We start from the raw sequence: 26,333 nt of genomic DNA, 5'->3' as shown, positions 1-26,333 counted from the left end.
CACGAACGCTGGTCCAACTGAGGCGCCAGGTGGAAATGGCATGGCAAGCCGTTCCACAGGACTACATCCAGCATCTCTACAAGCGTCTCCATGGGAGAATAGCAGCCTGCATTGCTGCGAAAGGTGGATATACACTGTACTAGTGCCGACATTGTGCATGCTCTGTTGCCTGTGTCTATGTGCCTGTGGTTCTGTCAGTGTGATCATGTGATGTATCTGACCCCAGGAATGTGTCAATAAAGTTTCCCCTTCCTGGGACAATGAATTCACGGTGTTCTTATTTCAATTTCCAGGAGTGTATATGGTTGAATGGGTAGACACAATTCCAAATCGCAGGGAGCTTTTGTATAATAAAGCATAACACAATAGACCGGAAAATCCAGCGTATTGGCCATAGGATGTTGTACATTTCTTACGACTTCAATCTAGAGTATCGTTTTTCAAGTGATTCCTCACATAGTACACCCTCTATGGGAATGTGATCTTTCTCAACCAATCATTTTCCTCCCTCGCTTATAGCCCCTTGGATGTGTCGCAGAAACTCTGCTACACTGTCTATATGGTGTCGATATAGAATGCACTAAAAATACTGTTTGTAGTGTGGGAAATATCTAGCAGCGGCAAGAGGGAGTTGCAGATATTGGCTTAATACCACGTTCCTTAGCCGAATCACACTCTAAATTCTGTGATGTGGGTGATCTTATTACGAGTTTATATTGCTGGCCACGTGTATGCGCACTTTTGTTCTATTGATGTACACCCTGCGATCTCCATCTTTATTCAATGTCACAGTATTTGTGTGGAAGACCACTTACTCCGGAAGCAATACCATACCTTGATTCATAAAGGACGTATAGCTTTTAACATGGATATCATTAGCAATACTTGTGTGTGCATGCAAAACCAAGGCGCAGGTTGACAATAACATGGTTGTTATGATCATGTTTTTAACATCTGGCCACTTACAAGACAATTACGTCCTAATTGAGACACTGGTATCATTCACAAAAAAAACAAAAGAGGCATGTCCATCCATCATGGATTTTTGCACAGTATTGTTTGGTGCCACCAGCAGTCAGTTATTGGCGAAGTATTATACTTAGAAGGGTATTTATGATAGATACACTGTGATCGGTAGGTTTATAAAGTTTGTGTTGGAGTGTAAAGTTACTGTGTTCATTGTTCAAACAAGTGCAAATAAAACGATTATGTACAGTCGTAAGGAAGGTATGGATTGGACGTGGGAGATTGCGATTTCAGTGCACCAGTAGCCATAAGGGGGGATGGAAGATCTTACATGTTAGATCATTTCTCTAGATACCTTCTCATGATACCAATACCTGATGAGAGTGCTGAGACTATAACTAAAGTTTTTGTTAAAGAATGGATTCTTAAGTTTGGAGCACCATTAAGTATAATTAGTGATCAAGGAACGAATTTTATGAGTGAATTACTTAAACAGACTTGTGAGCTAATGCAAATAACTCAAGTAAGGACTACACCAGCACAACCTGAAGGAAATGGAAGAGTTGAGTGAGTCCACAGGACAATTATTAAAATGGTTAGCCATTATGTGAGCAGCAAACACGACAATTAACTAACCTCTCTAATGAAATTATCGCATTAAAGAATATGTGAAAAACCATTACTTACTACACACTTTTCATTTAACAGATTGTAAAGGAATTTATCTCACATTTCCACGCAATTCGCAATGAATCGAATGCAAATATCCAAGAACTATTCCAAGGATTAAATGCTGTGAGTGCACTCGTAGGTTTAAACACTCTTTTGTTAAGGATTACTGATAGTTAAAGTAGTTAGATTAGATTTTTTTTTTAGATTAGATTTACTTTCATTCCAATTGATCCGTAGTGAGGAGGTCCTCCAGGATGTGGAACATGTCAGAAAAACAACAATACATGACAAATATTTACAATTAAAACAAATAAGCTAATGTACCATTCCACAGGTCCCAAGTGGAATGATCGTCATTTTTTAATGAACACTAAGAGTAATTTTACAAATACTAATGCACTGAATTTAAAATAAAAAAGTTTTTTATTTATTTATAAGGTAATACAACTACTGTAATACTTATTTACAATGAACACATTACTGCACTGAAATGGTGCAGAAGTTAGATTATACTAACACACACACACACACACACACACACACACAAATTTTCAATGAACACATTACTGCACTGAAATTGTGCAGAAGTTATGTTGTACTTATATACAAATCAGTTGGTTTTACTAAGAAATTCATCAATGGAGTAGAAGGAGTTGGCCACCAATAAATCCTTTAGGCTTCTCTTAAACTGAATTTCATTGGTTGTTAAGATTTTTATGGCTGCTGGCAAGTTATTGAAAATGTGTGTTCCTGAATAATGCACACCTTTTTGTACAAGACTAAGTGACTTTAAATCCTTGTGAAGATTATTCTTATTTCTAGTATTGATTCCATGAATTGAGCTGTTGGTTTGAAAAAGTGATATATTTTTAATGATAAATTTCATTAAGGAATAAATATATTGGGAAGCAGTAGTTAGTATCCCTAGTTCCCTAAACAGGCTTCTGCAGGATGTTCTTGAGTTCACACCACATATAACTCTCACTGCACGTTTTTGTGCCCGGAAAACTTTAGCTTGGCTTGATGAATTACCCCAAAAAATAATCCCATATGACATTATGGAATGAAAGTAAGCATAGTATGCCAGCTTTTTCATTTTTATATCCCCTATGTCTGACAAAATTCGCATTGCAAACAGAGATTTGTTAAGACGCTTCAGCAGTTCTGTGGTGTGCTCCTCCCAGTTGAATTTATTATCAAGCTGTAATCCCAAGAATTTAACACTGTCCACTTCTTCTATCTTCTTGTCATCGTATGTTAGACATATACTCTTGGGACACCCCTTACAAGTTCTGAACTGCATGTAGTGTGTTTTTTCAAAGTTTAGTGACAAAGAATTGGCTAGGAACCAGTGATTAATGTCCACAAATATTTTATTGGCTGATCTTTCTAAGACTACATTTGACTTGCTATTTATTGCAATGTTTGTATCATCGGCAAACAAAACAAACTTGGCATCTGGTAATGTTACTGATGAAAGGTCATTGATATACACAAGAAAAAGTAAGGGCCCCAAAATGGAACCTTGTGGGACCCCACATGTAATTAGTTCCCAGTTGGATGAGGCCTGATAGCTTGATACATGTCTCTTTCCTAATAACACCCTTTGTTTCCTGCCAGAGATATAAGATTTGAACCATTTTGCAGCATTTCCTGTTACACTATAATATTCTAGTTTACTTAAAAGGATATTGTGATTTACACAGTCAAATGCCTTTGACAGATCACAAAATATACCAGTTGCCTGCAATTTTTTGTCTAATGAATTAAGCACATTTTCACTGTAAGTGTAGATAGCCTTCTCAATATCAGAACCTTTTAGAAATCCAAACTGTGACTTTGACAGTATGTTATTTGAGATAAGATGGTTATAAAGACGACTATACATTACTTTTTCGAAAATTTTTGAGAATGCTGGCAACAGTGAAATTGGACGGAAATTTGACGCTATTTCTTTATCTCCCTTCTTAAACAGTGGCTTAACTTCAGCATATTTCAGCCATTCAGGAAATATTCCACTAATAAACGACTGGTTACACAGATAGCTTAATATGTTACTTAGCTCAGAATCACATTCTTTAATTAACTTTGTTGATATTTCATCATACCCACTAGATGTTTTTGATTTTAAAGATTTTATGATGGACATTATTTCTGTTGGGGTAGTGAGGGTCAAATTCATATTAAGGAAGTTACTTGAAATGTTTGGTCTAAGGTAATCCATAGCAGCATCTACCGAACCTGACAACCCCATCTTGTCAGTAACAGTTATAAAATGTTTGTTAAAAAGTTCTGCAACACTATACACATCTGTCACCAATGTATCATTTACTATTAATGCTATTTGTTCCTCTTCATGCCTGGTTCTACCGGTCTCCTCCTTCACTATATCCCATATTGTCTTTATTTTGTTATCTGATATGACTATCTTTTCCTTGTAATATATTTGCTTTGACATCCGTATTACAGTCTTTAATATTTTGCAGTATTTCTTATAATGTGCTATAGCATCAACATTGGAAATGTTTCGGAGTGACAGATACAGTTTTCTTTTTGTTTTACAAGATACCCCTATTCCTCGAGTAATCCATGGCTTCTTTGTAGACTTTGCTCTAACCTTGGTAAGTTTTGGGGGAAAGCAGTGTTCGAATAAGGTAAGCACTTTATTAGCAATGATGTTTGAGCAGTGTACTACTACATCCAGAACAATTTTTACAAATCCTGCTATCAATTGAGTGAAAGCTAGATGCAACATATACTATGATTTAAGAAGTTAACTCTTACAATTCGTCGGGTACAGCTAAACTGGTGGCTGTCCGACTTTTGCTTGACGTGATTCGGAAGAATGAAGACCTTCAGTTGAGTAATAATAACTTTATTGCGGCGCGTATCTGACGACGCCCGGCATGCGTGGACAGTTCGGGGCTATAAACTTTTGCTTCCGATCTATACAGAGGATCCTCAATCCTCAGGAACTTCTGTAGTTAGGAGAGAAAATAGTATCCGTCCACACAAGTCAGGAGACAAGGAACTACTCACTAACTCTAAAAAACAAGGAATAATAATCATAAGAAACAGAACGTATACAAAAGTTATAAAACACAGCGCCTCTAGAGGCTGGGCGCGGAACTACACAGCGTCGCTACATCACTGTACTGACACACGCGCACAGCACACACACACACACTGGCGAGCTTGAATTAGCGCGCGGCAGCGTCGCTACAAATTTATATACTTACTACAAGTTAACCACGACACACTCTTTAATGATTGAAGATGAATTAACTGTTATTGTTTCTCTACCCATTGCTAGATCAAAGCATAATTTTGAAATGCATAAGATTCATACTTGATGTGCGACTCCATGGCGTGTTGTGTGCACCTCGACCAAATAGTGGATAGAATTGAAAGGAAAGTCAGCATTGGCCGTAATTTGTGGTTTTATTGTCAGCAAAATCGATTTTCGGTCACTTAGTGACCATCCTCAGTGCTATAATATACAATTAAAATTGGTAGAGCGATCACATTTATGTGGTCGCTTATGATGTATCATGCAGCGTAACTTGCTGTGACAGTGCAAGAGGGAGACAAAGATATTGTTTATTACTCTGTGGCGGTCAGCGCTCACATAATTATTCTTAGGACATAGAGTTTTTTTGTTCTTGTTATGAGTAATTTTTAGGGGAGGAGAGCCATTCTTGTGATGTAAAAAATCGACGCCATTGCGAGTTTTTGATTCACATTGTAAAATATAAGTGCATATGGAAGGAAATCAGTTAACAGAGCAATAAAATATTGTTCATTTCAAGAAGGTACGTCTTATTATACACCCAGCGATATACTGCTATTGTGATTTACTAATAAACACCAGCTGAGAACAGTTCCGATGGGAGCGTTCAGTTCTAGTGAAATAGTTCGATGTTTTCTTCGGAAAAGAAGTCACTTCATGGATCATTCAAATCCACAATAGTAACTGGACATTTCTCAGAACTGAAAGCAATCTGATTGCTATGCAACAGAGCCCCGAAGAATATTTCTCCGTACTTTGGTTACCACTTTCAGCTCAACACGGTATCTGCAGCATCTGGAGCAGATTTCTACAACAGCGGAAGCGTGTAATCGCTATCAGTTTCACACACCGCCCTGCGTACGCTGTATGTATTTACCCACAACAGTGAACATACAGTTACTCAAACACATAGAAAGACAATACTAGGTGGTGTGGGGAAACATTTCAGTATAAAGGCCCTGTAGAGCTAAACAGTAATTAGCCAAGTAAGAAAGGAGTCTTTATAGATGTCTACCGTTAGACAGGACATGATCCTGATACAACACTCATAGTGAACCTGCAATATAAATATGGTAGTAATTTAGTAATTAATGTATCATGGTGTGTATATATGTTAGTTTTATAGAGTAACTACATTATGGTCCTTTGTATGTTTCATGCTAACTGAACGTGCGGGAGTATCTTGTGAAGAGAACGAGTGCGCCGTCCCAGCAGCCGAGCAGAAAGTTCAAAAAGGCCAGAACATTTGAATTACTAGCTTTCTTGAGCATTTATGCATTGTAGTGACCTTTCATGTATTAATTTTCTAAGTATAAATAGTGTTGCTATATTACTTTTACTAGAATTCCAGTATTTCAGTAGATATAGTAAGACAATATTTTATGTGTTATTTATGTACTGTTTTTGTGTCACATTGTAAAGTGTACATTAACAGCATTAGGACAGTAACGTTTTTTGCGTGTGTAAAAGTTTAATAGTCACTTTTGTAGCACTTATTTAGAGGAGAAACTGTCAATTACTCATTTACATGGTGATAACTAGATCTATGTTCAAAGCCAATAAGCAAGCTCGCATCACAATGCCACAAAATGAATTAAATAGTGTGAATGCATCGTCAACTAGTGCCACAGAATTTAATACCGCCGTAGTTAGCGATATGTCGATTACGGCTGAGCAACCAGCAATAATTAATGCGCTCACGCCGTCGACACAAACGGCTGCTAGTTCCGACATTCATATGTCGAAAGAAGTCCAGAGAAATATGCAGCAACCAACAAACAACATGAATTTCATCTCTGACACAGACGCGTGCGAAAACGAAATGACTATACCGAAAATTGTGTCGGTACAATCCTCATTAAGCCCAGTGCAATCGCCAATTGCTGAGAATACCGATTTGTTATCCCAGCTGATGTCAAGTTTGACTGTCATAACACAAGGGATTAAAGCATTGGAAACCACGCAATCCACGTTTGCAAATGACATGAATCGTAGATTCCAGGCATTGGAAACCACGCAATCTAATTTTGCAACGGCACAATCCACGTTTGCAAACGACATGAATCGTAGATTCCAGGCATTGGAAACCACGCAATCTAATCTTGCAACGGCACAATCCACGTTTGCAAACGACATGAATCGTAGATTCCAGGCATTGGAGAGTGCGCAATTTAATTTGGCTCAGGAGCAATCTAATAAACTAAAAGAAATAAATGATAAAATTACTGAAAAATTCCAAAGTTTGGAAACAAAGCAGAGTCACTTGATTACCAGTCAGCCACAACTCATAGTTACACAAGAACAACAGTATCAGGAATTAATAAACAAATACAAAGACATCTTATGTCGTCAAGATACACTAAATCATCAAGTGCAAGAAGTTATTCATGTACAGAACACTATTGCGCAAGTCGTGAATACAATTAAGCACGATAACGAGCAAGCTGCCATTGAGCTTACTCGGAGGATAGACACTTTCAGTCTCGAAGGCGAGAAACACATAGAGGAACTTTTCAATGAACATAAGATCGCATTCTCTAAGGACATTGAAGATTGGGCGAAAGAGCAAACCGAGACAGTGCGAAATTATGTTGACAAAACCTTGAAAGAAACAGTTTCTAACGTGCAGGTTAACAACGAAGCTGCACAAGAACAACTTAAAACAGAAGTTAAAGAGATTAAGGAGAATATAGGAGATGAATTTCCTGCTTGGAAAGCAAAGATATAAAATACATTAAAAGCATGCCAGAAGGGTCTAATTAATACTAGAGGGGCACATACTACTTGCAGTTTATCAAAAGCAGACATTATTCCTGATGAAACCAGTGAAACCGAATCCATGCAAGAATATCCATGTAGTGGTGCATATTTACGTAATCAACCAGAAACAAATTATCGAGATTACCATTCACCGCGTAGTAGCCATCAGAATACACCTGTGACTATGAATGAAGAAAAAATGCTTAAATATCGTCAATTCCAGATATTTATTCCCGAAAGGAAGTCGATCAATCCCGTGGTATTTATCAAGCAATTTAAAGCGATATTGCCGCGAATGTGGACTGAGCAACAAAAAATTATGTACGTTGCAGGATTCATACATGGAGATGGATCGATGTGGGCGTCAGAAGCATCCGATTGGTGTCACGGTTATGACCAATTTGAACGCGCTTTCTTGCACAAATACTGGAATAAGGGAGTACAAGAAAGACTATGTAAGGAAGTTTTTGACCCACAACCTTTTTCTTTCAAAAATGGATCTTTAAGAAACTATTTCGAGAAGTATATAAATAAAAGTAAATACTGGAATGAACCAATCCCGACACGGGATATCATTCGAATATTAAAGGGCAAACTTCCACTTGAAGTTAAGGAAAAACTTCTACATGTGCCTGAACAACATGTGGAAGATTTTCTAGCCACATTGGGTTCAATAGACATTCTGTTCGAAGAATCACGTGTGCGCTATAACCAACCAAGTTACCAACCTAACAAATACAATAGTAACAACAAACAGTATGGAAACAAACCTCTTGCACACAATTCACCAAACCCACAGGTGAATTATTTCCAGAAAAACGTGAAATTTGATAACGAAAATCCCGACTAGTGTAATCATGACCAACAATGTGAACAAACATATAAACGGAAATGGAGGAAGAGTAATAAGAAGAGGAAAGGATACTATCAAGAAGGGAATTATCAGCAAAAACGCCGATATCAGCAACCAACCCAAGAATATCACAACCAACCACAAACTTCAGGTTGGGTACCGAATGATAATGCAAATGAATGGAGAAATCAACCACCAATAATAACCAACGTAACGGGGCAGACATCTACTAATAATGGACAATCGTCAAACTAAACTCGACTGTCAGAAGCCCCGACGGTGCAGTCGAGGAAGTTTTCAGGGGCGAAAATTCAAGCTTCAATTTTTTTCGGTACAATGATGGCAGATTATTAATACAAGAACTTTAGCAGGATATGATGCCTTGTCAAGAGGAACATATCACTGTACCTGTTGCGAAAATTCAGGTGGCGATTGAAGGCATTACTGTGCAAGTTACTTTAGATACAGGAGCAGCAGTAAATGTCGTTTCTGAGAAGTTATTTCAAAGAATACTTCAGAAAGCAAATCCACCGATTTTTCCTGTTCAATGTTGTAGAATTGTAGGTCCTACTGGTCATAAGTCTTCTCAGGTTAAAGTGCAGACTCAACTCCAGTTAGATATAGGAAATGTAGCTATAAATTGCACGTTCCTTGTAATAGAAAAATTGGTTGAGGACTGTATCCTGGGTATAGATGAATTTAGAGAGAGAAATTGGCATATCGATTTTTCTCTAGGCCGTGCCAGTTTTACAATAATGGATCAGAAACATCAACTGAATCTTCTCAGGGAATATAGTACCCATGGAAAGTATTGTCAGGGACGAAAGCTGCAAATAAAGTGGATACATAGCAAACCTGTACGGTATTACCAAATTAATTACTTGCAACCAGTTTTAAACCCTGAAGATATGGTATATGAAAAGGTGCAAAAACCTGAATATTTGCAACAACACCAAAGAAAGCAATTATATGATCTTCTACAGGAATATCATGAAGTCTTTCAAGAAAACCTTGTGTAATCAAGGGATACACATGCCATTTAGATGTGATACCACACCAAGTTTTCCGCCGTAATTTTTATCCAGTACCGTGGCACCAACGACAGGCAGTTGATGCGGAAATCCACCCTACCCTCTATTTATTTCTTCTGTGTTGTGTAAGTTGTTGCATTCAATCTGAAGACTACAGTGGTGGAAATATTTATTGCTTCGTCTCTCTTACAGTTAACAATTTTTGTTACAATCATTGAATGACTGAGCTAAATTTGCCGAATGGGATCTGATCGAACCTTCAACGAGTCTATACTGTAGTCCGCTTCATGTTGTCTCGAAAAAGGGAGGAAAAGTTCGTCTCGTGCTAGACGCACGGCAGATAAATAAGATTATCGTGCCCGTGCAAACTCATCTGGAAAATATCGATGAGCTAATTCAAAAGTTCGAGGGGATGAAATACTTAACAAATATTGATTTGAGAAGTTCATTTTGGCAGGTGGCTCTAGACGAACCATCAAAAAAGTACACCGCATTTGTACATGCAGGTAGAAGCTATCAATTTAAGGTTTTACCTTTCGGGCTAAACGTGAGCTCAGGAGTTTTTATAAATGCTCTAGATTATGCATTGGGACCTGCACTTCGAAGCAATTTAACTTTATTTGTGGACGACATGCTCATAGCTACGACCACATGGAAGGAGCACGTTGATTTATTGAGAAGAGTGTTAGAACGTTTCAAGGAAGCAGGCATAACCGCAAATCTGCAAAAGTCCCATTTTGCTTGAGATAAAATCAGATTTTTGGGTCATCTTATAAATGGAAAAGGCATCTTACCGGACTCCGAGAAACTAAAGGCAATCAAAAACTTTGCAGTTCCAACAACAAAAAAGCAGTTAAAGGGCGTCCTCGGAGTTGTCTCTTTTTTCAGGCGTTTCATTCACAACCACTCTATTAATGCAGAACCGTTGTACAGCTTGTTGCGCAAAAATACTCCGTGGGTGTGGACGCAACAATGTCAGAATGCATTTGACGCAATAAAACATGACTTAGTCAATTCACAAATATTATATCATCCAGATATGAGCCAAGAATTCGGTTTAATGGCAGATGCTTCGGAAATTGGAATAGGTTCATGCCTCTTCCAAGTAAAGATGATAGATAGGAAATCAACTTTCTGTCCAATAGGTTTTGCTAGCCGACTCTTAACTGCTTGTGAAAGAACATATACGACTACCGAAAGGGAAGCATTTGCCGTAGTCTGGTCATTTAAGAAATTTTACTGTTACTTATATGGAGCGAAGACAACAGTATACTGTGACCACAAAGCGTTAAGTTTCTTGCAAACATGTAAATTATTACATCCAAGATTAGCAAGATGGACGCTCTCACTCCAAGAGTTTCAATTTGAAATTAAATACCTAAGCGGAGAGGATAATTTCATCGCTGATGCATTGTCTAGAATGCCAGATGGAGATTTGTCAACTATCAACATCACGGGCAATCCGTCCGAATTTAATGTTCTTATAATGACTGATAGAATATATAGGAAATATTTTCTTGACATGTGTAAGAACATGGAAAAACTACAGAATGAAGATCCTTGTTGGCATTCAATAAAGGAAACTTTAGCAAAGCCTGGAAACGATGATCTGAAGAGACTGTACAAAGTTGAGGACGACGTCTTATTTTTCAAAGGGCATCTTGATTCAGATAATTGGAAGGTGTGTATTCCCGAGAAGAATGAGAATGACTTAATTTTGCACACGCACATCACTTGGGAACATTTTGGAGTATTAAAGTGTGCTCAGAAGATTCAAGCATATTGCTACTTCCCAAATATTCGCAGGAAAGTGCACAGACAGTTAAGGAAATGTAAAATTTGTCATATAGCCAAACCAGGAAATTTTTGTGTGAAAGATTTCCTACATCCTATTATACCCACTAAACCGCTGTCAATCATTTCGGTCGACGTCTGTGGTCCTCTACCATCATCAAGGGGAGGATGCAAATATATTGCAGCTTTTCTAGATATATTCACTAAGTATGTCAAACTTTATCCATTAAAATCAGCTACTGCTGCATCCATAGCCAAGAAGCTGGTCAAGGATTATATAGTCAAGGTAGGCAAACCAGAGGCTATTCTTTCTGACAATGGGTCAATGTTCACTGGATTTCGTTGGAGGCAAACATTAGCCAGTTGTGGTATAAAATAAATTCTAACATCAGTGTACCACCCTTCGGCGAATCCCGTGGAACGAATTTTTCGTGAATTAAACCGGTTCATGAGAACATATTGCTACAACCAGCAACCCAAATGGATCGATTATCTTCACGATTTTCAGGAAATTGTAAACAATATGCCACATACTACGACAGAATACACCCCATACGAACTGATGTTTGGAAAACAGGAACAGAATGACTGGCTTCGACCAATTCCTAAAGTAGCTATTAACAAAATAGACCTACAAAATAAAGTACGACAATCCTTACTCAATATAATGGACAAGGCAAGAAAAAGGAAAATATATTTTGACAATCGACTTGGAAAAATAAAAACATATAAAGTGAAAGACCAAGTTTTAGTAAAAACTCATCCTAAGGCTTCACTTATACAGAGGAAGAACACAAAATGGCAATTATTGTATCAAGGACCATTTGTGATTACCAAAATACCCCATCCAGGAACTTATGTTTTGAAGGATGTGAAGAATGGAAAGGTGAAAGGAATGTATCCTCATCACTTGTTAAAGTAATTTCATTATGACTGAAGATTCTGAAGATTGAAAATACTATTCTTATCAAATAATATTGATCAGAGAATTTTCATTAAACCTATGAATCATACTTAGGATAGTTTTTTTTTTGCAGTTTAGTAGTTAGTTTTTCTTTTCAGGCATAGTGTACGAGAGATATGCAGACATTATGTATTGGTTTTCCACTGTAAAGATAAGTTTTCTTTTCAGTATGCAGAGAATTTAGCTATAGTATGAATGATTTCTTTTTAATTTTTTTTATTTTAGTAGATAGTAACTTCAATCAGGTTTCACAATGCATAATGACCATGGGTTAGTGACTCAAAAGAATCTGGTCTATGGCAAGATATTTTTTCTTATGTCAATTTAACAATGTCAGTGTATGTTTGTATTTGCCTTTTTACTCGCTGAGCTGAAGTCATGCTGTTCGGAAGGGGTAACCCGTTCTCAGTGTTAAAAGGACACCTATTACTTTGTTTCAATCTTTTGTGATGAACATTGTCTTTATAATTGTACTGTTGTTGTAACATACCTGTGTATGTAAATTATGTTATGTCAATTGTTGCTCGCGAAGTCACCAACTGAGCGAATGCCTTTCAGTTATAAGCACATCAACAAGTGTTAAAGTCCATCTGAAAGATGATGAGCATAAGTTGACACGGCAGCACCAGTTGGATTTGTGTATAGTGCATTCTAGGGTTGTTAATAGAAATGAAGAACACCTTACGACTTCCGAATATTTCGAATTCAGGACAGAGAATTAGAAAGAACTTTAGATTAGATTCTATTTCAGCTCAGCATAGATCAAATACCTTTTCCACAGAACTTACACTGACTCTTATTTTCATGTTAACCATATGCGGAAAACCATAATACCCACGAGGAGACGGTGAAATGGGAATAGAATTCCATCAGTTACCCGGAGATGACAGATAGAAGGGAATCGTAGATGGACGTAAACCAACGCGTCGACGGTTCACCTCAAGACACAGAAGATTAACAGTGTTGTGTTTCTTTTGTGAACAGTGTTAAAATTCATTCAAAAAAAATCTATATTGTAAATATTTTTTTTATTTTCCATTGTAATTCAATTAATTTTCTTTGCAAATGAGAAATACGAGGATGGTAAATCTACCCCGAGGTTTTCCTTGGTTTTCCTTTGTGGGGCTTGGCCGAATGGCTAGATTATCCGTTTGAGACATCCCAAGGCGAGTGACAAGCTTTGAGTGATGATGAAAAAGGTTTCTGATCACATCTCATGCCATCCTCGACAAATGAATAAAAGCAAGCATGTAAGCTATGCATATATGCTGCATCAGGAATTCAGCACAGGCTTTGTCAGCAGTATATGCACCCAAATCTATAATTTACATTTAGATAGTCATTCACTAATACCAAAATATGATAAGAAATACAGTGGACATTAATACTCTAGTGGACATTAATATAGCGTCATAAACAATCACTGATATAGTGTTGTGTGAATGCTCGTGTTTGTTTTTGCCCAAAAACGATCGTCCACAAGAGGTGCATATATGATGTATCATGCAGCGTAACTTGCTGTGACAGTGCGAGAGAGAGACAAAGATATTGTTTATTACTCTGTGGCGGTCAGCGCACACATAATTATTCTTAGGATATAGAGTTTTTTTGTTCTTGTTAAGACTAATTTTTAGGGGAGGAGAGCCATTCTTGTGATGTAAAAAATCGACGCCATTGCGAGTTTTTGATTCACATTGTAAAATATAAGTGCATATGGAAGGAAATCAGTTAACAGAGCAATAAAATATTGTTCATTTCAAGAAGGTACGTCTTATTATACACCCAGCGATATACTGCTATTGTGATTTACTAATAAACACCAGCTGAGAACAGTTCCGATGGGAGCGTTCTGTTCTAGTGAAATAGTTCGATGTTTTCTTCGGAAAAGAAGTCACTTCATGGATCATTCAAATCCACAATAGTAACTGGACATTTCTCAGAACTGAAAGCAATCTGATTGCTATGCAACAGAGCCCCGAAGAATATTTCTCCGTACTTTGGTTACCACTTTCAGCTCAACACGGTATCTGCAGCATCTGGAGCAGATTTCTACAACAGCGGAAGCGTGTAATCGCTATCAGTTTCACACACCGCCCTGCGTACGCTGTATGTATTTACCCACAACAGTGAACATACAGTTACTCAAATACATAGAAAGACAATACTAGGTGGTGTGGGGAAACATTTCAGTATAAAGGCCCTGTAGAGCTAAACAGTAATTAGCCAAGTAAGAAAGGAGTCTTTATACGCTCTAAGCGTGTGGTTATAGCTTGATACCAGTGCCTACCAATTTTAATTGTATATTACAGCACTGAGGATGGTCACTAAGTGACCGGAAATCGATTTTGCTGACAAAAAAACATCAAAATACGGCCAATGCTGATTTTCCTTCCAATTCTAGATTCATAATTACCCTGTGAAATTGAGACAGGCAGGTATTCATGTAAAATACGTACTGAATGATTATCTACTGATCAGTAAGGATCGAAGATATTTTGTGTCCCTAAATGAAAATGATTTGCATATGTGTAAAGGTAGTCACACGTTAATTTGCCCTGAATTGGCAATATACTTAGATAGTAGAGTATACAGCAGTGAGAAAGAATTGTTTATGAATCATCCCCAAGAGATGGTTGCTCTAGAATTTTAACGCATCTTTATCATCCATTTCTTAAACGATGTTCTCCAGGTATAATTTTCTCATTTAACTACACCCTTGATGTCACATTTACATGTAAAAACTATGATACACCTGAGCTACCCTTTACACTCAAATTGAATAATAGTGGATTAATCTTGAATGCCACACATTGTGATTTATCATGTGAACTCTTTTTTATTACAATGATTCATACATATTAACGTATGGAAAGCATTCCTTATCAAGTTTGTCTGAAGATAATGATTTAATTAAGAACATCCTCGAAAATTTGATTTCTTCCAATAATGAGTTAAACTTCACTGAATCATCAGATAGAATTAAGGCCTTCGATTCATCCAGTAATGTTAATGAATACTTGATTGTCAGTATTGTGTGTTTATTGCTTTTATTAATTCGTTATTTGTCAACTGCATTTGTCATGTATGAAATTGTCATCTTGAAGGCACGCTTCTCTATTCCTAACGTTACTGTATCTGCAAATGAAATACTTGTTGCAATGCCTTCTGATGCCACAAATGGCGAAATAGATTCATAACGCCCAGGAGGTCGTTTTGAGCCACCTATGGTTACTCTTTTTCTCTGAGGGGCGTGATGTAAGGGTTTACAGGTTGCACGCAGCTGTATGGTACGTAACAAACGTTCGCCAGCCGACCTGTCAGGAATGCTGACAATTTGCTTGGTCAGTACACGTGTGTCCGACCGCAGAGCGATGCAGCAGTAAGCCACTAGCCGCCGTCCGCAGCGCGCCGTATTAACTAGAGTGGCCTCGGGTGTTAATATGTCTCTTTTCTTAGCTCAACATGGAGCCTTTCGCTACGACCGTAATTAGAATGTCAGACACAGTGATGATGGATACGCATAGCGTGCGTGTTGTATAATCAGCCTTTGTTAATAAAACTATTTAAACTTACTTCTCGTATTCGCGTATTGCCGTACCTCAAGGACCCACAGTATACAAATCCTGACAAATATTTCGTCTAATTATTATCCGGGGCAATAACACAGACAACCACCTTATAGTACATGAATGTCAGTTGTATTTTTTTTCTATGTAGCGGAACAATTTGGCACCTTGCCGCGGTTTAACATGGCTGTTTGGGTATGAGCACATTTGGTTTTGCTACACGTTACTTAAAAACACGGTATTTCAAAATTCCCGTTACAGTGAACGAAAAACGAGAAAATATGTGTGCTGTATAATTTTGTCAGGACACGTAAGCTAAATAAGGGACGATTCCGTAAAATATGGGACTTCTGGTCACCCTATTTCAAGTACAACTGAATTTTACTTTTTTATTTAGTGTCGTGCCAGAAAGTGCACCACTGCAGTGACGCCGCCGAAAATATTCAGGTGGAGTGCCATTGGAAAATGCGTCATTTTTTTGCGTGTGTGAAAGCGCCTTTACGTGAAATTCTGTACCGGAAACTGGTGGTCGCTTTATAAGTTGTCTAGGAAGACTGCATGTGTTGCGCACTCTGGGAATCAAAGTGTTTGTTTTTATCACTGTGTCGTTTGTACGTGCCAGTTAAAGATGTATGTATATCTGAGTGGCGCCAACAGTAGTGTACTGCATTATTCTTGAAATAAAGATGATAATAGGAAGAAACTTCGGCGGAGTGGTTTAAAATGTCTTGTACGAAGAAACCTGAATTGAAAGACAAGACAGACATTCCGCCTACGAAAGTACGGAAGCTAGATGAAATAGATGATCGCTCGGAAGGTGTTTGTGATAAAAGCATTTCATTTGGGGATTTTAAACTCTCTAGGGTTATAAACGAAAACAGTCAGAGAAAGAGTGTGTGCGTTGAAGGTACATTCGCGGGAAAAGAGGGTATCGCAGTAGTGTTATTGGAGAAACGGCCTTTTAATGAACAAAGTATTAATGGAATATTATCATCTCATAGTTCATTGAAACAGGAGTTCATAAATGACGTATACGCCAGTTACACGTGTTTGCCTAGTGTGCAGTTCAACGGTAAGTGAAGCATTTGAGTGAACTGCATTCAGAAAACAAATAGTGATGTGCGTGCCGTGATTGCTCATATAGCCACAATGAGTTGACGGAAAATTTTCGTTTGTATCGTGATCTGCTGCCTTTATTGTGAGCTTGTAATACAGCTTGTTAATATAAATGCTGTGAAAGTCCTTCAAAACATTAATTAATGTTGTGTTTGTAATGGAACTTCGAAAATGTTCCAGGTATAAAAACGACGATCATACATCCCGCAACAGAAAAACATATTAAAAAATATGAGCGACAGATATTGCATATTGTTGAAGAAACTCCGAGTTACTACCAAGAGATAACACTGCCTCATATAAAATCGGACCAGTTCGGCATTCAGGTAAGTTGTAGATGGTTCTCTGTTGGGTGGTGTCCGATTCTTTCTTTATTGGTGAACGCCAGTAGAGAAGTAGGTGGGTTTGAAGTTTGGGGTCCACACAAATTGGTATTCAATAGAACAGATACTGGTGATCGACTTGGTAGGAATACACTGTAAACTTTTGTGACACCATATTGCTTTTAACAAATTCTTTTAAAATTTCAAGTTCATTATGTAAGCCTTTTTTGCTGATTGTAATAGTTTTGTGAACACCATATTTAGGAGTGTGCGCAGGATAGTTTTGGTAACCAAACTTACGAACTTTTTCCACCCTACCCTCTATTTATTTCTTCTGTGTTGTGTAAGTTGTTGCATTCAATCTGAAGACTACAGTGGTGGAAATATTTATTGCTTCGTCTCTCTTACAGTTAACAATTTTTGTTACAATCATTGAATGACTGAGCTAAATTTGCCGATTTTTATCAGAAATGAATATACACAATAATATTTGTCAATTTGTTTTTATTCTTAATTTTTGTTTCTATAAAAATGTTTGTTGTTCATAGTTTAACACTTTCTTGAAAAATGAGTGTAATTGGATATGTCAGCTATTCTGTTTGCTATTCTGAAAAATAAATACTAATGTTCAAAGAAACACTGCATATTAATGTTATAACATAACACTGATGGATTTTAGTGTTTGTATTGCCTCATATGAACACACTGTTGCCTTTAATACATTGTTGCTCCACCAGGCACCTTAATCACTGCTTGGCATCATTACGGCATCGAAAGAATTAACTTTTTAATGTACTCCTCACTCAGTCCATGAAACCACACGCGCACAAGGGTTTCAAACAGCTCCCATTCATTCTGTCGCTTGTGTATTGTGGTGTAGTGTCCATTTGCAACAGGAACGTATAATAAAGGGACCGCGAAACATACATACCTCCTATTTGTTCTATACAAGTATCACGTGTTATGCCTCTTGGGTTCTGTTTTGGAAGTTTTCACTCTTGAATGCCTTTGTTGTAACATAGTTCACACTCGTTTGTTGTTTTCATTTCTGTGAGAGGTCCACATGACTCATTCTACAGCCATTGTGTAGTATGACAATTGCTGAGACTGCAGAAGGGGAACAGACATATCAGTGACCTGATGGACAGTTCATAAGTCTGTGTGGGGGGAGGGAACATGAGGGAGGTTTGAACACAGGTCTTCTGCTTTGCAATCCAACGCCTTAACCACACAACAGTGCTATTTTACCACTGAATCTGACGATTGTGAGCAAGATGCCATAATGGTTAACACATTGTACATACATTTGGGAGAACAGTTGCTCCAATCCCAGTTAGGTCATACAGATTTAGGCTTTCCTTGATTTTTGTATATTGCCCTAGGCAAATGCTGGAACGGTTCCTTCGAAACAAGTGTGGCCAATTTCATTCCTCTCCTTTCATAATTTGGGCATGTGCTCCATCTTCAATGACTGTGTTGTCACCAAACCACTAAACTCTTTATTTAATCTTCCTTCCTTCTCCATTTGTTCTTTGACTCCTCTGTTTTCTCATATTCTTTGACAGGTGATTATTGTATCTTCATTGAGCAAGGTGGCACATTGTTAAGGGACTGGATTAATATTTGGAGAATGCTTTTTCAGATCCCTATATGGCCATCCATTTTTGTTTTCCATGATTTCCTTATAGTAGATTGTTTGAGGTGAATGCCAGAGTGGTTCCTTAGAAAATACAGAGCCGATTTCCTTCCTCATTCCAGGTTTATGCCCCAGCTCTTAAGTCATCATAACCGAACAAGGGAATTACTGAAAGTTGTGATATTGCCTATCGGCTTTGACCCATGACTTAAAGTTGGCAGACACACATTAGTAGGATGATTGCAACATCACTTATTACACCTGTGAGCAAACATCAATAACATGTGAAATATTTAACTCCAGCAATAGACTGAAACCAAAGGAAGTATGGGGTTTGGGCGGAACAAATTAAATGTATGACAATAACAATCATGGTGCCGTCCCAAACAAGTATTAACCGAAAAATGATACACACAAAATCCTCAACAAATACCCTCCCTCCCAACCTCCCAAGAAGAAGATGAAGAAGAATACAGCAATACCAGAAATTAGCATACAACTCAAAAACTCATTACAGCAAATTTCATTTGACCTGCATAGTTCGGACGAAGCCAATGATACCAATAACCTACAACTAGCAGAATTAACTGTTTTCAAAACCTTTCTAACTAAAAAACTCCACAATACCCATCACTATAAGCCCCAAAATATGAACTTCAGCTGACAACACAAACCAGAAAATCATAAAAATCTATTCTGACATGAATTTTGGTATTCCATCTCAAAATAAAAATTACAAGCGTAAAGAAACACACTACACTTCTTACAATAAAGACTAGAAGTACATAAGAAATGTACTTAGCACCCAACGTCAGCTGACCTGCACACCAGTATACCACAGTAACCATTACTGAAACCTACCGAAAACACTTCTGAGTACTCTTGTCTCTAGTTTGAGACTCAGGCTTTGCTCAGCTTCATAAACTCGACACACTACTGATACTTCACACATTCTGTTATGAGGCCATATGATGGGGAAATTTAACTATAGATGCCATGCCATCACACATAGCAGCAATGATGAGTAAGAGCTATGCCTAGTACCAAACAAAACGTCAAAAAAAAAAAAAAAAAAAAAAATACTTTCGAACTATTAAAAACATGACAAGCTAAGTTTTGAAACTGAAACAAATCAGGAAACAATAACTAATGAGATTGAAATAATTTAGTGACAAATCGGAGCACCAAGTAACATGCAGCGCTATGTCCAATTCTGCATTAATATCACTTAGAAACTATTGAGAAATGTAAGTATTCCGCACTAGAACACAGCCCTTCTTAACCAGCATGCCCTCTGCAAACATGTTCCATTTCAATCCCACTGTACCACAGTGGTGTCAAACAAAACAACAAAGTTAAGACATGTCAGTGATGACAGATGATGTTCCAACTGTGTTTACACATGTGGACTTGCGTTTCAGAGGACAGTGCTTCAGATTCATCTCTGGCCATCCAGATTTAGGTTTTCCACGATTTCCCAAGATTGCTCCAGGCAAATGATGGGATGGTTCCTTTGAAATGGCACAGTGGATTTATTTCCCCATCCTTGAAACAACCCTTTGATTGTGCTCCATCTTTAATGACTCATTGTCAACGGTATGTTAAGCCCTAATCTTCCTTCCCTCCTAATGACCTCATCACCAATAGGTTGCTAAACCTGAACTTTCATTTCTTAGTTGCTCTTGCTGATATTGCTTCTCATTCAATAACTAGAATACAACTGTAGTTGAATCATGTTCACAGTCTTGCATAACCCAGAGGATGTATAAATTTGTAATATGATAGTTGCTTGTATCAATAAATAAATAAATAAATCACTTGCAAAGCTAGGTTTGCTAATTATTTGCCAATCTTAATGATATTTCTGAAATTTCCCCTATAACTTTGCAATGATGTATTCCATAGTCTTATGTAAGAGTTCACTGCATTGTAATAACTGCATACAATTCATTTCTCAAATAGTAGCACAAAGGCATTCACTCCATTTATGAATTCTGCAAAAGTAATAAAAGCAATTTCCAGGTAATTGTAGCTACAAACATGGGTTATGTAATATTGTGAGGAACATGTTTGTAATAAAACATATTAAGCTACTGTTGTAATGTTTAAGATTTGGTGGAGGCATGTGTGAAGTAAATGATGTTAACCCTTTTCGTAATGTTAATAGTCGCACAGGGTGTTGCTAACACACAAAATAAAAGTGGCTATAATGACATGGTTGTGCAGAATATCACTTATATGAAAATATTTACTTCACAAATGGCTAATTAGAATGTTATCTCCCAGAACATTATCGTTTTATTTAATATTACTATAGTATTAGATTCGGTTATTTGAAACATATGCAATAATGCCCATTTTCTTACTATATTTTGTTTAATTATATATTTTTGTTAGTCTTCATGCTGTATTACAGGTATAAGACACTATACATATAATTAAACATTTGTTCAGTCAACTCATACAAACACTTTATGCAGTCATAATCACTGGCTGCAAGGGATGCGTTATGGTAACACTTTTCACACACATTTATCATGTGCTTTACACCCATAACTTTCAAACATTGAGCATAGTGAGATTTAACTTTTATATCTTTATACTCATAGGACAAACCGTGGAGCACCTGGGTTTAAGTATTCTTTGTTCAGGAGGTGGTGCATTGTTGCTGTCTTTAGTTCCCGCCATTTTAGTTGCATTCTGTCTAACTTGTTTAGGAAGGGAGTGAGTGGCTGCTCTCGCACACTATAGGCTTTACTAATGACCTTAAGACATCATGTAAAAACATTCTTCGGGAAATCCTCTCATTGTTATTATTTGCGTACATGATGGAAGGATTAATGCAAGCAATGTCAATTACTCAGAAAACTGGGGCAAGTGGCCAGCACCTGGTTTTTTCTTAGGTTGAGTAAGTAGCGCACATTTCATCTATTGTGTCCACACCTGTTATGGTCTTGTTGTACATCGTTATAATTTCTGGTTTATTTCCCTCCACTGTATTAGTGTCAATGGCACTGTCATGATGCAAAGATGAAAAGAGAATAATGTTTTTGCCTGTCTTTGACACACATGAAACAATGGTGATATCACTTCTGAATCCAAAAAGGCTGATTCTAAGTTCACGACCTCTCGTGCAAACAGTCTGGAGGGACCTCCCTCTTATTCTTTCTAAGAGTTCCTACTACTATGTTTCTTTTTACCAAGTGTACCGGTATGAAATGAGCGTTTTTTGTGAAAATGAATCACTAATTTTGAATTGAAAAGTAAAAACATTTTATTCAAAGTACTGACCATTGCTTTCTATACATTTTGACCACCTTTCTGGCAATTTGTGGACATCACGCCAATAGAAATGTTCGTCTTTTGAAGCAAACCAACCAGATACCCAATTTCGACTTCTTCGTAGGAATCAGTGTTCCTCAGCCAATGCGTGTCCCATTGATGAAAACAGATGGTAGTCAGAAGGGGCCAAGTCTGGTGAATACGGCGGGTGGGGTAGCAGGTCCCAGCCAGTTTTGCTTTGTGTGCAGGTGCATTGTCGTGTAAAAAAATTACTTAGGCATGTCTTCTGGCCCATTCTGGTCTTTTTTTCGATCAATGCATAGTTCAGATTGATCATTTGTTGTCTGTAGCGATTAGTATTGTTTCACTGGGTTTTAGAAGCTCATGATACACCACACCTTTGTGATCTCACCAAACGGTACACCTGTTAGGGAGCTCTTGAGCCAGTGGTATGGAACAGTACAAGTTGTCTAGTGCCTCATTGCGCCCTCTACCTCGATAGGCCATACAAGTCTATTTACTATCTCCTTAGGCGAGTTTGACAGTGCAAAGGGACCCTCTGGCTGTTCCCCAACATAGATTTCCATCCCCAAAGTATACCATGTTCTTGTGTCACATAAGGTGAAAATTTCGCAAAATCCCGAAGATTGGCAAAGTTTTGCAGATGTTTGTAATATAGCACATGCTTCAGTGCGAGATGCTTTTAATAATCTGCACAATGAAACTCTGTCTCAGAATCTGGCAGAAAACCCAAAGAGATTCTGGTCATATATAAAGCACACCAGTGGCAAGATGCAATAAATACCTTCACTGCGCGATAACAATGGTGAAGTCACTGATGACAGTGCCACCAAAGCAGAGTTATTAACACGCTTTTCCGAAACTCCTTCACCAAAGAAGACGAAGTAAATATTCCCGAATTCCAATCAAGAACAACCATGAAGATGAGAAACATAGATGTAGATCTCCTCAGTGTACCAAAGCAGCTTCCGGTCCAGATGGTATACCGGTCAGGTTCCTTTCAGAGTATGCAGATGCAGCTCCATATTTAGCAATTATATACAACTGCTCGCTCAAAGTAAGTTCCGTACCTAAAGACTGGAAAATTACTCAAGTCATACCAATACCCAAAAAGGGAAATAGGAGTAATCCGCTGAAGGACAGGCCCATATCAGTAACTTCGATTTGCAGTAGGGTTTTGGAACATATACTGTATTTGAACATTATGAAGTACCTTGACGAAAACGATTTACTGACACATAGTCAGCACGGATCCAGAAAATATCGTTCCTGTGGAACACAACTAGCTCTCTATACTCGTGAAGTAATGAGTGCTATCAACAGGGGATGTCAAATTGACTCCATATTTTTAGATTTTCAGAAGGCTTTCGACACAATTCCTCACATGTGTCTTCTAACCAAACTGAGTGCCTATGGAATATCGCCTCAGTTGTGCGAGTGGATTTGTGATTTCCTGTCAGAAAGGTCACAGTCTGTAGTAATAGACGGAAAGTCATTGAGTAAAACAGAAGTAATATCCGGCGTTCTAATTTACTGTCTTGTAAAATCACCAGATGACCCAAAAAATCCCAAAATGATTTAGATAAGATATGTGTGGTGTGAAAAGTGTGAAGTTATTCACATGAGACTAAAAGAAATCCGCTAAATTTCAATTACGCAATAAGTCTCACAAATCTGAAGGCTGTAAATTCAACTAAATACTTAGGGATTACAATAACAAATAACCTAAGCTGGAACGATCACATACATAATGTGGATAGAGCAAACCAAAGACAGTGATTCATTGGCAGAACACTTAGAAGGTGCAACAGATCTACTAAAGAGACTGCTTACACTACACTTGTCCGCCCTATTCTGGAGTATTGCTGTGTGGTGTGGGATCTGTATCGGGTGGGACTGGCGTATGATATTGAAAGGTTTCAAAGGAGGTCGGCTCGTTTTGTATTATTGCGAATTAGGGGAGATAGTGCCACAGACATGATATGTGAATTGGAGTGGCAATCATTAAAACAAAGGCGTTTTTCGTTGCAACAGGATCTTCTCATGAAATTTCAATCACCAGTTTTCTTCCCCGATTGCGAAAACATTCTGTTGGCACCCACCTACATAGGGAGAAATGTTCATCACGATAAAATAAGAGAAATCGGGGCTCGCACTGAAAAATGTAAGTGCTTGTTTTTCCCGCTCGACGCTAGAGAGTGGAATGGTAGAGAGACAGCTTGAAGGTGGTTCATTGAACCCTCTGCCAGGCACTTCATTGTGAATAGCAGAGTAATCACGTAGATGTAGATATTTATTTCACAGGCTTGCTTGGTATATACTGTTGGAAACTGCATTTGCCTCTAAATGCAACCAGCTGTTCATCCACTGTTGTATATTCAGACACAGTACAATTACTGACACAGTTTGACATGAATAATTCAAACACTCCTCTGAATGCAACTAGGTGATAAAGTTCTCTATGTTGTGGTCTGTCTCGAATATCATTGAATCTCAAACAATGCAACAAGAAACAAAATCACCGTAAACTCATTGTTGCATGAAATATTGCGGTTTCAAAACCATTTGTCCCCCGTAAGTCTTCCAGACTTTGGTGTCCTGCCCTGTAATGCTCAGCCAGTATCAACAGACCCAGAAGAGATTTGATTTCGTCCTCTTTTGTTGGTTTGACATCACGGTCTCTTGTGAAATTTGATGTAATATGTTGTATGTAAATATTTGTGCACGATGTAACCATTGTAATTATTGTGTCATTTATAAATATCGAAAAACAGTCTACAGCAGTTTTCGCAGATTTTGCAATAGCTTTTACACCACGGAGATGAATAATGGGGTCTACACTTCTAGTTCTTACTTTGCGACTAGGACAACTTTTCATCCACTTTGTAACCTTATCCATTCCAATAAAAAAAAGCATGCTTGCTTTCATTATCTGCTACACTTACTTACATTTCCAGTTCCAGGTTGCCTTCATCCTCCATTTTCGGGTCACTATGATGAGAGAGAATTTCACAACCGTGTTTCCTCATCTACTCCTCCTCCAAATGTTTCGTCTAAGACCTCATCCAGAAGCTTGTGCACTCTTTCTCGTTCTATTTCGTAACGATCCGTAGCTGTTTTAATTGCACAGAGCAACAAAATACAAGCAGCTGCTACGGAACACAATTGTGCGCTTTCTCACAGCACTGCAACATAGCTGCGCCGGGTGTCGACAACACCCCAAGGCACATTGTTGTGTGTTTTCAAGGAACTTGTGCTTCCATTGTAGATTCTGTTGTTACTCAAAGCTTTCATATTACGTCCTATAAAGATACCAAAGAACATGATGTTATACTCCTATCCATTATGTAATAATCCATCGATAAGGATGACTGGGGTGTTCTGAACACCCCACGTGACCGATAAAGAGTTAAAGAATGTTTGTTAAAATGTTTAAACAATCAAAATTCCAGGTTGGAACACTAACAATATAAGGAATGATAGCTTACTGTTCAGTGAGATGATGATACATTGAGTAGCAGATGGGCCAATGCAAAGACACACAATAGCTTTCGGCCAAGGTCTTCATCAGAAAGGGAAACACTCAAGCAAGCAAGCACCCGTCACACAAAAGACCGGCATCTCTGACAGCTCGGCAGCTCATACCGTAATTCTGGTCAGAGCATGAGGGGTTTGTGAGTGAGAGAGAGTGAGAGAGAGAGAGAGAGAGAGAGAGAGAGAGAGAGAGAGCGAGAGCACTGTTGTGTAATGATTTTTTAGTTGTGCCTGTCAGCAACTCAGGGTCTCATTTGTACAGTGAGTAGCAATCTATCGTTTCCTTAAATTGTTGTTAAAATGTTTGTCCTGTTATTGTTTCATAACTTCTTGTATACTTTAAAAATTTGAGCGACTGCTGTTCACTAGGAATAATTTTTGATGTATTGTTGTATCTGAAACTTCCTGGCAGATTAAAACTGTGTGTCGGACTGAGACTCGAACTCGGGACCTTTGCCTTTCGCGGGCAAGTGCTCTACCAACTTAGCTACCCAAGCACGACTCACGCCCCGTCCTCTCAGCTTTA

The 26,333-nt window shown here is 38.0% G+C and overlaps 1 protein-coding gene across 2 annotated transcripts in view; it reads left to right on the top strand.

Annotated features, from left to right (window-relative positions):
• The first annotated feature begins 16,520 nt into the window (after positions 1 to 16,520).
• LOC126236907 (m7GpppX diphosphatase) overlaps positions 16,521 to 26,333 on the top strand; it is a 35,520-nt gene continuing 25,707 nt past the window's right edge. Inside the window, exons 1-2 of one of the 2 annotated variants that reach the window (XM_049946555.1) lie at positions 16,521 to 16,967; positions 17,192 to 17,337. In XM_049946555.1, coding sequence (XP_049802512.1) covers positions 16,619 to 16,967; positions 17,192 to 17,337 — 495 coding nt within the window. In that variant the 5' untranslated portion in view covers positions 16,521 to 16,618. Of the gene's footprint in view, positions 17,094 to 17,191; positions 17,338 to 26,333 lie in introns of both variants that reach the window. The other variant, XM_049946553.1, reaches the window with a different exon arrangement.

The sequence above is a fragment of the Schistocerca nitens genome, chromosome 2, assembly GCF_023898315.1.
Source record: "Schistocerca nitens isolate TAMUIC-IGC-003100 chromosome 2, iqSchNite1.1, whole genome shotgun sequence".
In the NCBI taxonomy this organism is placed as follows: domain Eukaryota; kingdom Metazoa; phylum Arthropoda; class Insecta; order Orthoptera; family Acrididae; genus Schistocerca; species Schistocerca nitens.
This window is presented reverse-complemented; position numbering and strand designations above follow the sequence as displayed.